Source organism: Mustela lutreola, chromosome 3 (assembly GCF_030435805.1).
Source record: "Mustela lutreola isolate mMusLut2 chromosome 3, mMusLut2.pri, whole genome shotgun sequence".
NCBI lineage: Eukaryota > Metazoa > Chordata > Mammalia > Carnivora > Mustelidae > Mustela > Mustela lutreola.
In genome coordinates, this window is record NC_081292.1 from 157480381 (window position 1) to 157494621 (window position 14241).

Sequence of the window (14241 nt, forward strand, 5' to 3'; positions counted from 1 at the left end):
AATGTAACCTCCAAAGTTACAGCTACATTGATATATTCATGTAATCTAAAAGTATTTCCAAAAGTTTCCAGAACAACACACACAAAAAAACCCAGATATTCGGGGAGAAAAAGAAAATATTTTTAAATTTTCAGCTGCTATTATACACCAAATGTTTTCTCATTTTTATTGAATGAGCACAATGGAGTGAGGGAAGAGGGAACTGAGACAAAATCAAGACATCACTAGAAGTCTGTTTCTCACAAACATATTTTTAACTGATTAACCAACTATAGCAAAAACAATGAAATTTTTAAAACCTTGTAATCTTATACAGTTGCATTATCTACTATGTTCCTGTTTCACCCCTCAAAAATCCAAAATTTTCCTTGCCTCAAAAATTACTGATCCAAAATTAAGAGCTCAGTTTTCTGATACTTCAAGTATAAAACAAGGAAGTGAAAAGAGGGTACTGTTTTACCTTCTTAAAGACATTGAACAGTATTTTTAAGTGACATTTAATGCTAACATTTTATGTTCTTAGGTAAAATAATTAAGTTTGAAGGACATCAAAAATAATGTACTGAGGCTTCAAGCAACTACTGCTGGCTCTGGATTTGAGGCGCGCGGGAAGATCTTCCCTCAGAGTATAGAGAACGGTCTCCCTTCATGCCTGACAACGAAGGGCTGACCTCTTCGTGCATTTACAGTAATTCAACTTAACTAGTTCAAGATTTTATGAGGAATAGTTTTTCTTTTCTTTTCTTTTCTTCTTAGCAGTTCCTTTTTATGGAAAGCAATGAGCTCTGTCGCTTCTGAGATGAACTAGAACATTTAGAAGTTGGTACTATTATTTTGTTTATTTTTTTATTATTGATTGCTTTCCATAGGTATTCACAGCAATTTCATGACTGTGGTGAAGTACTAGTATTTGGAGTGAAATGACTGTAAAATCTTAGATGGAGTAACTAGGTTAGCTACAGTGGAAGAATAAAGTCCACGGAAATCTGCCTATACCATCGTCTTCAACCCATCTTTTAGCGAGTTCAGATTGTGTCCTGAGGGATGTGTGGCAAGGGGCATGAACTAAATAAGGCTCTTTACAGCTTTGCCTTTGCCGACCCGAGTGAGAACATCTAGATACCAAGCACTTTCAACTAAACCGATTTGTGGCTCAAGACAGTTGAATGAATATGGAGGAGTAATTACCTTCTAAGGGGAAGAATAGTACGACATTTAACTTTCACAATGTGATATAGAACAGAAGTATATTTTAATACCTTTTACTGATTATCTTATTATGCATGAAAACATGCTCAATATAATAAATGCAGAGATGTAAAGAGAACAAAATAAAACTCTCCTGTAATCGCACTGCTTAGAGATAACCACAGCTGACATTTGTGAACATTTAAACGTTCGCATTTTCTATGCATGTATATAATCACATATGTACATTTTTACAAAAATAGGATCATATGATATATTCCATTTTTTCATTTAATGTTATTTATTGTAAACATTTCCCCATGTCAATACATATTTTTCTATAATTTTATTTGTAATGCATGAATAAGTATCACATTAAATATTTACAATGATTTATATTCAATTTTTTATTTTTGAACATTTGGGTTATTTTATACCTTCACTATCACAGATACTACTGCAACATATTTTCGCTTAAACTCTTTGCATTTTTAATTATTTCATTAGGATAAATTTTCAGATATGGCATTATTTGGATATTTTTAAATAGAAAGGAGAGATAAATCCTTGTAAATCACCTAGTGGAGGCACCAAGGTAATATACAAATAAAAAATTTAGAACTCTGTACGTTAGTAGCATAGCAAAAGTATTAAAGCCCCATGCTCCATGAAGGAAAAATACTGTTTATCCTTCTTTAGAAAAGCTTTGGGCACATACCTTTGGATTTCAGAAAGCCAATGCCATTAATAAGACAAGGAACTAACCCAAAGGCTGAACATTTTATATGAAAGATCGATTTCCTAAAAAAATAACACTCCTCCTCCACAGTGTAAAGTAAACCTGGCTTGTTAATTTCAGCAATATGAATCCTATGCAGTGGCTTAGTTCTTTTTAACAATCAATGTTAACATTTTACAGAACTATGTAATATTGGATTGGTTATTTAATATTGTTGCTATTTATATGAGGAAACAGATAAACTATTAATGCAGATAACATGTTGCAGTAGAACGTATCATTAACATACTTTGTGTACCTTAAGTACACACAGATTATGGAGGCACAAAAATGTATTAAACCATAACATTAATTAGAGTCATATAGTTATAAGGGGAGAAGGGAATTGCTGTTGTTGCTTCCTTTTTTTACTTTTTTATTATAAAAACTGCCAGTGTTCAAAGAGAGGAGGCATATCCTAGGGATGAAAAGGGAGACTAATACACCAGTGGCTTCCTAGTTGCAAAATCCAGACATAACTAATGTTAATGATAAAGATGTCCCATATATATTACCAGAAACTTAATATGTTTATGAAAGTGTACAACCTGTGTACCTTTTTGCTTTAAACACAAATAAAATTGATGAATTCATTCTTCACAACTGGTTTTCAAATTTATGTTACATTTTAGCCATTGTCCCTGAAAATAGGCATAAACCTCTTTTCGATAACTGAATGTACCCAATTTATTAAACGAGACCTCAGGTTTTTGCTATTATAAATTGCTGTAAGTAAAATTTTGGCATTATGAGTTCAGCTTTGAACTCCTCTTCGTCTGCACACACAAAGAAAATCATCTCTGTGTATATTTGAGGAATGTGGTTGATTTGAAAATAAACACACTTTGGATCAGAAATGTAGCAGAAACTCAGAGCAGAGTGGTTAGGCCAAAAGCCTCTGCTTGCTGAGCCCTGGGTCTAAACCAGGCAAAGGCAACCAAAAATCCAATCCCTAAAGGTTAAGAGGAATTCTGGTCTTCCTTGCAAGCAGAGGTTAGGGAGCCACTCTGACCACCTGAATGCTGGGAACTAACGAAGGCCTTTAGCCAGTGTAAGGGGTGGGGGAGATGCTTCTGCTGACCACTGTCCAGGGCTGTGGACTATCTGCGGGGACATATCTAGGAGATAGGAAAACAGACACAGAGAGCATCACCTAAGCCAAAGCGCCACTAGCTTGCTCAGCAATTGGTCTGCTCGATGCCCAATATCAGCACATGTCAAGAGCCTCAGTTTGACTCTGGGAAAAGTCTCTGATGGGACTTGAGGGTAGAAAGGACTCCATATATAGAGCTTACGGTATGGAAACCGGGATACAAAAATCTCACATGAATGAAAGGAAGGAAGGAAAAGAAGCAAAATAAAAGATGTAAAGTAAAAAATACAAAATAAATGCATATGGGATCCAAACAAATGGAAATGGATCAAATTCCATTCTTCTTTATTTATGCTTAATAGATAGAAGCTATCTTTAAGTGGATCAAATTCCCCTAGTTAAAGATAGATTCTAAGTTTAATCAAAATTAAAAACTTAATTGAAAAGTAAAGACAGGGGCTCAGTGGGTTGAGGCCTCTGCCTGCCACTCAGGTCATGATCCCAGAGTCCTGGGATCAATCAAGCCCCACATCGGGCTCTCTGCTCAGCAGGCAGCCTGCTTCCCTCTCTCTCTGCCTGCCTCCCTGCCTACTTGCAATCCCTACCTGTCAAATAAATAAAATAAAATCTTAAAAAAAAAAAAAAAAGTTAAGATAGGTTTTATCTATTAAGCCAAAAAAAAAAAAAAAAAAAAATCCAGAGGCTCCTGGCTGGCTCAGATGGAAGAGCATGCAGCTCCTGATGTTAGGGTCATGAGTTCAAGCCCCATGTTGGGTGGAGAAATAATGTAAATAAATAATAAACTTAAAAAAAAAAAACACAAAGGAATCCTGCTATGCACTGTTTATCACAGACATACTAAAGCAAAGAATATAGAAAAGTTGAAAACAGTGTAACAAACCCTGTCTGCTAGGTTCTAAATACTTTCCCAGTCTCACATGTGTTTATTATTTTTTTTGCCATAGATAACTTTTAATTTTTATGAAATGAGATGTAGCAAAATTTTCCAAAAGGAAAATGGCTCATTGTTGTCCTGCTTAAAAATAACTTACTCCATTTTTTTTTAAATATTCACATATACTGGGGCACCTGGGTGGCTCAATGGGTTAAGCCTCTGCCTTCAGCTCAGGTCATGATCTCAGGGTCCTCGGATCAAGCCCCACATCGGGCTTTCTGCTCAGCAGGGAGCCTGCTTCCTCCTTTCTCTCTGCCTGTCTCTCTGCCTACTTGTGATCTCTCTGTCAAATAAATAAATAAAATCTTTAAAAAAAAAATCACATATATTTTCTTCTGATAGGTTTATGGTGTTTTATGGTTATGTACTTGGTTCACTTGGAATATGACAAACAGAATATATACACATAATGTATTTAGGTGTGTATATACATGTGTGTATCTATGTACATGTAAGAACATACATATATTCAAATACAAATAAAAACCTGGGGAAGTAGATACTCTAACACACTTATTAAATAACTAATAATGACAGATTTGAAATGCTGCCATTACCACAGTCTGAAATTTATGTATCTAGGTCTATTTCTAGGCTCTTTTGTTCCACTTATCTCTCTATATTTGTTTAGCAAACTATTTTCAGTAGTTTAGAATACATTTTAATATCTAATAGATCTCTATATCTTCTATTATTATTCTTCCTTTTTTTAAAAGATTTTATTTATTTATTTGACCAAGAGAAAGAGAGAGAGCACAAGCAGGGGGAGCAGCAGAGAAAGCAGGAGAAGCAGACTCCCTGCTGAGCAGGAAGCCTGATGCAGGCTCATCCCAGGACCCTGGGATCTCGACCTGAGCCAAAGGCAGACGCTCAACTAGCAGAGCACCCATGTGCCCCTATCATTATTCTTTTTCAGAATTTATCCAGTAAAACTCATAGACTCATTTTTCCAGATAAACTTTAGCATAATTTTTCAAGGACCACCCCCAAATCCTGTCAAAGAAAAGCAGTATATTAATTAAAATTGCATTAAATTTCCAAAAAATTTTAGTAGGACTTTGCAGTCTAATCTAATCATTAGAGTTCAGAAAACTGCAAACTTTATCTTTGCAAGTCTGCTGTCCTAACATAGGATTTTCTCTTCCATCATCATGGTAAAGGGGTGGAAGTAGAAGGGGGTGAAGGTGCAGATCTATAATTCCCAGAATGCACCATCTTCCCAGGCTCTCCCTCTTCTGCCCTTTTTCTACAATACACACACCTCCTCCCTCTCACAAACCTTTACATAGACAGAAAAGTGTCATTGTTCCCTTTCACTTATGCCTGAAAACCTTGAGACTCTCTACAAGGTTAAGCCACTTGTAGAAGCTCATAAAGCTAGTAGGTGATGAAGCCAAGACCTGATCCCACTTCATTTTAATTTCACAACCTGTGTCCTTAATCACTGGGCTATACTGTTAGATGCGCAGAAACTGAGAATTGAGGAACTACCAGACACATACCATTCATAAACTAAAAGTATATATACCTTTTTTTGACCAGGAGAACTACAATGAACATTTCCCTCCTTCAAGACACAGTCTTCTCCGGAATGTGAATTAAAAGCCATAAAGGTTAAACTTATAAATCAGATTTTATACCAAAAATGTCCTAGGTGATCCTCAATACATACAAGTAAAATCACATAAAAGAACAAAAAGAACTGAAAAAAACTTGATGAACCCTGAGGGGGTGATTATATCTATCAGATTCTCCTCATTCCAGCTCTCCCTGGGGGCAGAGTGCCTCCAACAGCGCTTCAAGGCTGGGCTCCTGCCCAGAGACTGGACCCAGTGTTAAACAGAGAAGGGATTTCTATTGATCCTGGAAACCTGCAGAAGAACGTGACGAGAATTGTGCATATTATGTTTATAAAATCATATTCCCAAATGAAAATTGATTCCCAAGAAAATGCAGAAGGTAAGAATGCAAATAAATGTTCATTAGGAAGCCTTCATGACTTTTTCTCTGCCTTCTACAGTCTTTGTTTATCCATTACCAAAATTGCATTTGGGCATAGTATTCTATCAAAAAGCTTGTGCAAACATTTCTACACAAGCCCTTTAACATCTAGTAGTTCCCCCCAAAACTTTGATGTCCTGAAAAATCTAATTATTACTGGTAACTTTAAAAGATCACAGTAATTTATTTTTGTCAAATGTGACTAAAGATTAATGGATACAATCAGGAATAATTTGGTAAAAACATATCAAACGCAGAGAAAGCAAAATTTGTTGTTAAGTGAAGCATCAAATATAATAAAAGAGCAAATTCCATGAATGAACAGCAACAATGCACAATTCATTAACCAAATGCCCATGATTATTTCACACTTCAGAGGGCTACTGATATGATCAGAAATTGTAGTAAAAGGATAAATACAGATTAACTTCAGCATCTCTATACATTTTAATTATAAATCCTACCCCCTCAAGGGCTACCAGCATAATAAAAGAAATACAAACTAAGGTTTATCCATCCCTCTTATAAGGGATATTCTGTAGATATAAAGCTCCATATGTAAGACATTCAGTCAATCGTTACTAACTAAAAGAATTTAAAACCTGGTCAACAGCCAGGCTCTGGAACCTCTGACCTTCCCAAAGTCATCACCACCACCACCACCACCACCATCTCCATCACTATCCCACCATGACTGCGATCATCTGCTCATGCACCTGCTCATGCCTCATGACTACCGACGACCTCCACCGCCCAAAGGAAAATTGCACTTTTTCTGCAAGGACTAACAAACTATAAGCCCCTGGAGGACAAAACTCACATCTTATTAATCTGCTTATTCTCAGAGCTGGATCAGTACTTGACTCACAGTTTTGTTTTAAATAGGAAAAACAAACAAACAATAAAACTTGAAACCTAAAGAATCATTAACAAGAACATCCTTGGGATGAATTCTTTAGCCATTAAAAAGAATGAATAGCATAGACGTGATTAAATACATTGTTTTTTGAAAGTAACACACTACAAAGTAATGACTGTAGTATGATCTTGTCTAAGCTTTGAAAAAGATAAAAATCTAGAAAGTGAGATTTTTCAAAGGAAGAAAAGGTACTGAATGGGGGTCGCCTCAGTATCAGTACACTCAGTCCCGCAACCTCCCCTAATTCTTTGAAGGAAGCTGGCTCTCCAACACCCCTCAACTTTCCTACCAGTTCTAGGTTTCCATTTAAACAATGCCCTCTGCCTTCAGAGAATCTTGTCTCATTTTCTCCTTCTGTCTCTGATATCTAGTCAGTTCTCCATTCCGCCTTCTAACCTACTGTGTATTTTCTCTGTCTCTACTCTAAGCAATACCGGGGAGACACACACACACACACACACACACACACACACACACACACACGCACATGCACACACACATATCCTGCATAGAAAACAAATTTATATTTTCTAACCACAGCAAAGGACCCCTATTCCCTATCACATTCCCCACATGGTAGTTTTAAATCTTTTCTACATGAAGTCTCCTACTCCCACCATAAGTAGAACATCTCTCTTTGTGTTTGTGTGAATAAAAACAGTTCTTCTTGGTCACAGAGGCTCCCTTTTTTACATCTTAGAATCTTTACCCTTTGTTTTTGTCTCCGAGAGATGTCCCTTATCTCCCTACCAAACCTAAGATACATTTTTGCTATCATTGTTCCACATGTGGCCTCCTATCCTTGGCATATAAAGGTTCTCCTCCTGTATAAGCTTTTTCCTCGGAGTCCACAGAAATATTCAGATTGTTCCTCTAGGAAGAAAGGAAGGAAGGATGGAAGGAACGGAGAGGAGGAGGAAGAGAGAGGGGAAGGAGAGAAAGGAAGAAAGAAAGAAAGAAAGAAAGAAAGAAAGAAAGAAAGAAAAGAAAGACAGAAAGAAAGAAAGAAGAAAGAAAAAGAAAGATCGAAAGGAAGGAATGGATGATGGGCGGATGCAGGAAGGTAGAGAGCAATCGCACATGCTGCCTCCCTCCTTTATATCCTACTACACAATCAAGTTATGTCCTTGCTATTTTGTCTTGTTTCTAGATGTCTTAAAAGCTTATGCCCATGCCAGCTCCTTCCTTAAGGCCAATCTATTCCTCGTTACCAAATCCAATGCACTTCAATGTCTCAAAGTGGCCTCTTCAGTAAAGTCCAAAGGCCTTCTTCTGGCATACCAGGCCCAGTCCCACCTGCCCAGCTTCTCTCATACCCTGCTCCAACCATTCGATGCTCCAAAGGGAAACGAGCCGTCTCCCACACGCGCGGACTCCACGCTCTTCCTCCCGCACAAGCGCTCAGATTGCGACACTTCCACGAAGCAACGTTTGCCTATTAAAATTCTACCTATGCTAAATAGCAGCTTTCTTTCTCCTGACCACCTTTTGCAGATATAACGACCCTCCGCTTTATAGAACCATAATGCCCACGTGCCTTTTGAAAGGCACGTATCCTCCGTGATGTCATTCCGTCTACAAAGACGAGCAGAACTGTGAGCACCTTCAAGGTGTCGACCGTCCATCCAGTTTGAGTGCTCAATGCATCTTGCCAACGCCGTGCATCCAACAGGCAGATTGTGAATATTCGTGGAAATAAATTTTTTTTTAACTAAAATTTTTTTTTTTAACTGCCATACATTTCAGGACATAACATGAACATAACAGGAAACACCAAACAATAGATTTTTCTGAATCTTACTGGGGAAATGATCTGCTAAGACAGAAAACTATCACCTGGTCAATTCTAACTCCTGGGAGGGCTAGCCTCTAACAAGACTGCCCGTTATGTTACCAACATGCCCTCCCTTTCCAAACTCCTTCCCAAGCCTCCAAGGGAGAAAGGTGAGTTCTAATACCTCAAGGTAACTACAACCATTCTTTCCAGCTGCTTTCGTTTGTCCGAGGATAATGTGGCACAAATTACGAACCAGGGACGGAAACAGGGAGTTCTATGAAAATCAGGGCGTGCCTGATAACACAATAAATTCCTATATTTGAATTTACCATTATTTAAAAGTGACAAAAAGGACCTAAGCTGTGAAGTCTCGGTGGGTTAAAACTTCAGTGCAGATCCTATGCTATCACAGTAAATCCACGGCACTTTCCTGCTTATAGTTCATGTGCCTAAATCTTGCCAAATTTATTCCTGTCTGAAAAGTAAATTCTACCAGGTACATGAGTAACTTAATCTGAGAAGAATTGCTCCATGCAATAAATCATTACCACTGAGTATGACACCACAAGAAATCTGGAACATTATACAGTAACTAAAACAACCCAGAGTCAAAGTTCCACACAGCAGTGCCTAGCCCAACTGGATACATCCAAGGATACCACAAAGATTATTTCTCTAGGACAACTGGTTCTCAAAGTCTTTGCCTTAGGAGTACCTGGGTGGCTCAGCTGGTTAAGCATCCGGCTGTTGTTTTCGATTCAGGTCGTGATCTCAGGTCCTGATCTAGGGATCATGATCTCACAGTCATAGGATGGAGCCCCATGTGGGCTCCACAGGCTGTGTTTCTCCCCCTCCCCATCCACCGCCCCCTACCTGGCTCTCACACACACCAGCACTCTCTCTCTAAAATAAATCAATAAAATCTTAAAAAAATAATAATTAAAAAAATAAAAGTATTTTGCCTTCATGTTAATAATGGCAGTCATAGGGGTACCTGGTAGGTTTGGTGGTAAAACATGTGACTCTTAAATCTCAGGAGCATGAGTTCCAGCTCACATTGGATGTGGAGCCTACTTAATAATAATAATAATAATAATAATAGCTATAAATACTATCTGCAACTTACTGAGCTTCTATTTTGTGTGACAAGCACACAAAAGCCGTCTTCATGATTTCACATTTAATCCTCACAAAAATCATTCAAAGAAGGTATTTTTAACTTACTGGAAGGATGAGGAACCTTACAGAAATTAAGGAATTCGCCTAAGTGAGTGCATGTGTATGTGTCCATAACTATAAACACATCTAATAAAGCTGCTGAGACAGATATGTACCCAGATTTCCTTCACCCCAAATTCCACACTAATAATAACCACAGGCAAAAATCAAATTATTTTATTAACTATATCACATGGAAGAGCACTGGTGCTCCTACTAGAATTTCTTTCTTTATGTGTCATGTTTCCATTTTTAAAGAACTTCTTGACATGCCTTTCCCAATGCTGACTAATTAATTGGGTACCTGAGACAGAACTACAGGTTAGCAACTGTCTTTTCCGTCATGAATTCACAATAAACTCGAGTCTCCTAAACTGAAGTTCATATCTCACTGGAAGAAATGCTTTTAAGAGATACAGGAAAAAATAGTTATTTTAATAGATGAACTCATTTTAATAAGTCTTTTCTACCGTTCCCTGACACAAATGTGATTTCAGACCATAGGATACATATTTTTTATTTCATTAAAAGACATTTACTTTAGGATATTAGAAAGAAATAAGCAAAAAAAACAAGTTCATGAATTCATAGGAAGTTAAATTTTCTTTTTAAAGAAATTTCTTTTTAAAGAAATTTTACGGGTAAAATACCAGCTATGTTTAATTTTAAAATTGTGCGAGTGCCTAGATTAAGAAACTATGAAGGTGCTTCACAAAGGCTGGAAAATCCGGCAACGTGCCAGAAACGTGACTTTACTAGTCTAGAGCGCACATCGCGTGTTTGACTGGGGGCGAGGGTGGGGAAACATCCACCCACGTGGGGACTCACCTCTGGTGACGGCATCCAGTGCGCAGCCGCACCCTGTTGCTCCTCCTCCAATGACAAGGATGTCGAATTCAGACATGTTTTGCAAGGTCAGTAGCTGAGCTTCTCTGGAAGGAGGCTCCCTGTTAACAGGTTCTGTGACGCACTCGGCTGCTTCGACATAGGCCAAGCTCACCTGGTGTTAAGAGTCCAAAGTCGGCTTTTAGTTTTTCATGGGAATGCCAATGCAATACACCTGACAGTATGCCGAAAGAAGAGATGTGTAAGCAAAACCAAAGCTAGACCATAGTCCACAGTCCACATAGAGCCATGGGACTAACTGCCCTGTAGAAAAGAAAAGCCCTTACAATCTGGAGTGGGGGGGGCGCTGAGGGAGGGAGCGGTATTTCTCTTTTGTTGTGTTTTAATAAGCCATAACCATTTAGGCAGGGAACACCTGGTTTTAGATTCAGTATCTCAACTGCTTGTTTTGGTTTCATAAACAGCCAAGTTCAACTATTTCCCACACTGTTCAGCAATTCCCAAATACCTAGTCAAAGACAATTTATAGGAGAACAGAAGGAAATGTTTTACCCCATAGCAGTAATTCATTCAGATAACATTTAAAAGTGTTGAAAGGAGGAGGAAAAAAGCACTTTATGCCTTTCTGCAATTTCTTAAAAGTGTATGTTCTTCGTTCTTTAATACTTCTGGCAAAAATAGATTCTAGAGCTTGAAGGTCTATGAGCTTAGGTCGATATAATAAAAAAAGAATCCATTTAATGAAAGTTATTGTCGTATTTAAATGATCAACTATGGCCAATGCAAATAATTTTTTTAAAGGATTTTAGTCAGAGACTACCCCATTAAATGTTTTAATATAAAATTCTAGATTTTATATATTTAGTATACACTATTTCAATATTTGAAGGTTTTAACAATAAAATAAAGCCAGCTAAGCTCCCCTAAAGGATAATGGCGTTCCCTGTTTCTAGTTTTTCTTTCATTAGAATGTAAGTTATTGTCCTTAATAAAAAATGGTCTTAAAAAAAAAGTAGTTGCCAGAAAGCAGAATCAAAAGCCCAGAAAAACAGATGAGTAAAATGCTAATACTAGATTTAATCACTATAGTCAACAGTGCTGGCTAGAGCTGCTCTAACAGTTAGTTATCCACAGGTATGTAAGTTCTGTTTTCTTTCTTCTAAACCCCAGCATCAGTGTGATGCCGGCAGTGTTTTTCCCATTCTGCTGTAGGAGCCACAGAGGAAGCTCTTTAACCACAAGGCCAAAGACTGTTCAGGAAAAGGTGATCTTAACTCCAAACAAGATATTGTTCTGGTAAGTGATTTTTTTATCCATTTAAATAAAATAAACCAAGTTGTTCCTTAAAATTGAATTTAATTATTGTCAGGCCTATTGGATTTCTATAAAAATAAATCTAGAAGCCAGAAAGGACACTAAAAAAAAATACCCAGATCAGAGGTTCCTGGCTTTGGTCTCAGCACTCTTCTTTACTAGTATGTGACTTTTGACACATTATCTCTCTGGGTGTTGGTTTCTTCCTTTGTAGAATGGGATAAACCCCTGTGATGTCTCTAGCTCTACATCTCTGAGTTGTGCTCAGTCTGATGGACACATGAGATGAGTGTAGATGGTAAACTGTAAAGCACCACCACAGAGTTGTTGCTATTACTTATTAAATAATTTAATCATTTAATGGCAGGTAAAAGGGAATTTTTAAATCCCACTTTACCGAGTCTCATAAAAACAGAAGATTATAATCAGGTGCCATAATTTTTCAGGCTTATGATCCAGACACATGCCACAAAAATCTTATTCTCCTTTACACAAGTCCTCGCATTATCTACTAATAACCATGTCCCATTTCCCCATGTTCACATTTACACTCATACTTACATACATTTACGGGAACTAAATAAATCTAACTGCTAGGTTTGGGGGGAACATGACATTTTTTTGTCACGGGCTTTGCCTTCTATCATCAAAGAAAGAGGAGGAGGAGGAAAAGAAGAAGAAGAAGATGAATATATATATATATATATATATATATATATATATATATATTCATATATATAAAAGTATGTAGAAAGAACAAAATGCCAGAGTAAATCAAAGAAGTACCAGGCTATGACCCTTCTGGTCAAGGAGGGAGGTTCTTTCATTTGAGGATTCAACTGGGCCATGACAGATGGGTTGTACTTGGACATAAGACTGACAAGTGACTAAACTGCCAGAGCATTTTCACACATCAAAAAAAAAAAAAAAAAAAAAAAAAAAAAAAAAATCTGACATTTTCTGCATGGTAAGTTTTATAGAAATATTCAAGAAATAAATGTAAGGACTATATCATGATTATATAAGTCATTAGAACTTGGTAACACTAAAAGGCCCCTGTTCTGCTCTGCTAACAGGTCGTAACTATGAATATTAAACCCAACTGAATTTCTTCCTCAGCAAGTTTACTGGGTCTGATGGGCACCCCTCATGCCTTATGGGCTTCTCATTCCATGGACTGCACTGTTTCTCTGTCTTTGTCCCTTCTCTCATCCTTCCGCCCCCACACGACACTCTCTCCCATCTCACCTTAAGAATAAAAAATGCCTTTCACATATGTTTTTACCATCCTAAAAATTCTGGAAAGTCCTGTATACCCTTGCTTTTTCTATTGCCTCACCTCCTACTCACTCAACCAACTCCTCAATTCATTTTAATCTGCATTTTCACATACACACCACCACCCTCACCACCACCACGACCAAAACTGACTCATGTCCACTTTGCTGCGAAATCCAGTCAGCACATTTTGTCCCTCATGTTAGCTGTCACCTCAGCACACAACTTTCTGTTCACTCACCTTGGCATCTGAGAGACAACTGAGCTGAGCTCTCTCTCTCTCCAGCCTCTCTTATGCACTCTCTCCTAGTTTCCTCAAAGGTCCCTCTCTACTCCTCAACATTAAGCACTTAGGTCCTCTTGGGCCTTTTTAGAGAATTTCTTCCACCTCCACATGGTCATATAACCTTATACCACACAGACTTACAATTCTATTCCCCATTCCAGAATCCATACATCAAACTACCCATTTGGCACTTCCATTTGGATGTCCCACATGTATCTCAAAATTGAAAATTTTTCCCTGTCAGCGTTCATCAGGGAAGGAACCATTTTGGATCTAGCAGCTCGGGCCACTTTCTTAAGTTCCACTGAGTGCTATCTATTCCGTGTCCTAAAAAAATCTCAGGCCTAGTCACTTCATCTTCGCTGTCCCTTTTCAAGTCATAGTCTGTTCCCTTTTCCCTCTACTAATCTGATATCTTCCCACAGGTCTTTGCATTTTCACCATGCCTACCTCCAAGTCAGTCTCCATACTGCAGTTGGGGGGGGGTCATCATTTTAAAACCCAAATATGCCATTTCCATGTGTAAAAGCCTTCAAGAGTTTCCAATTTAAGTTAGGTCATAGGTAAGGATCTTTATTCTAGTTTCTA

At 37.8% G+C, this 14241-nt stretch overlaps 1 protein-coding gene across 3 annotated transcripts in view; it reads right to left on the minus strand.

Moving 5' to 3' along the window:
* Nucleotides 1–14241, minus strand: part of GPD2 (glycerol-3-phosphate dehydrogenase 2) — a 141687-nt gene that overhangs the window by 72678 nt on the left and 54768 nt on the right. For all 3 annotated transcript variants that reach the window (XM_059167292.1, XM_059167293.1, XM_059167294.1), the window contains exon 3: nucleotides 10758–10929. In XM_059167292.1, coding sequence (XP_059023275.1) covers nucleotides 10758–10929 — 172 coding nt within the window. The remainder of the gene's footprint in view (nucleotides 1–10757; nucleotides 10930–14241) is intronic.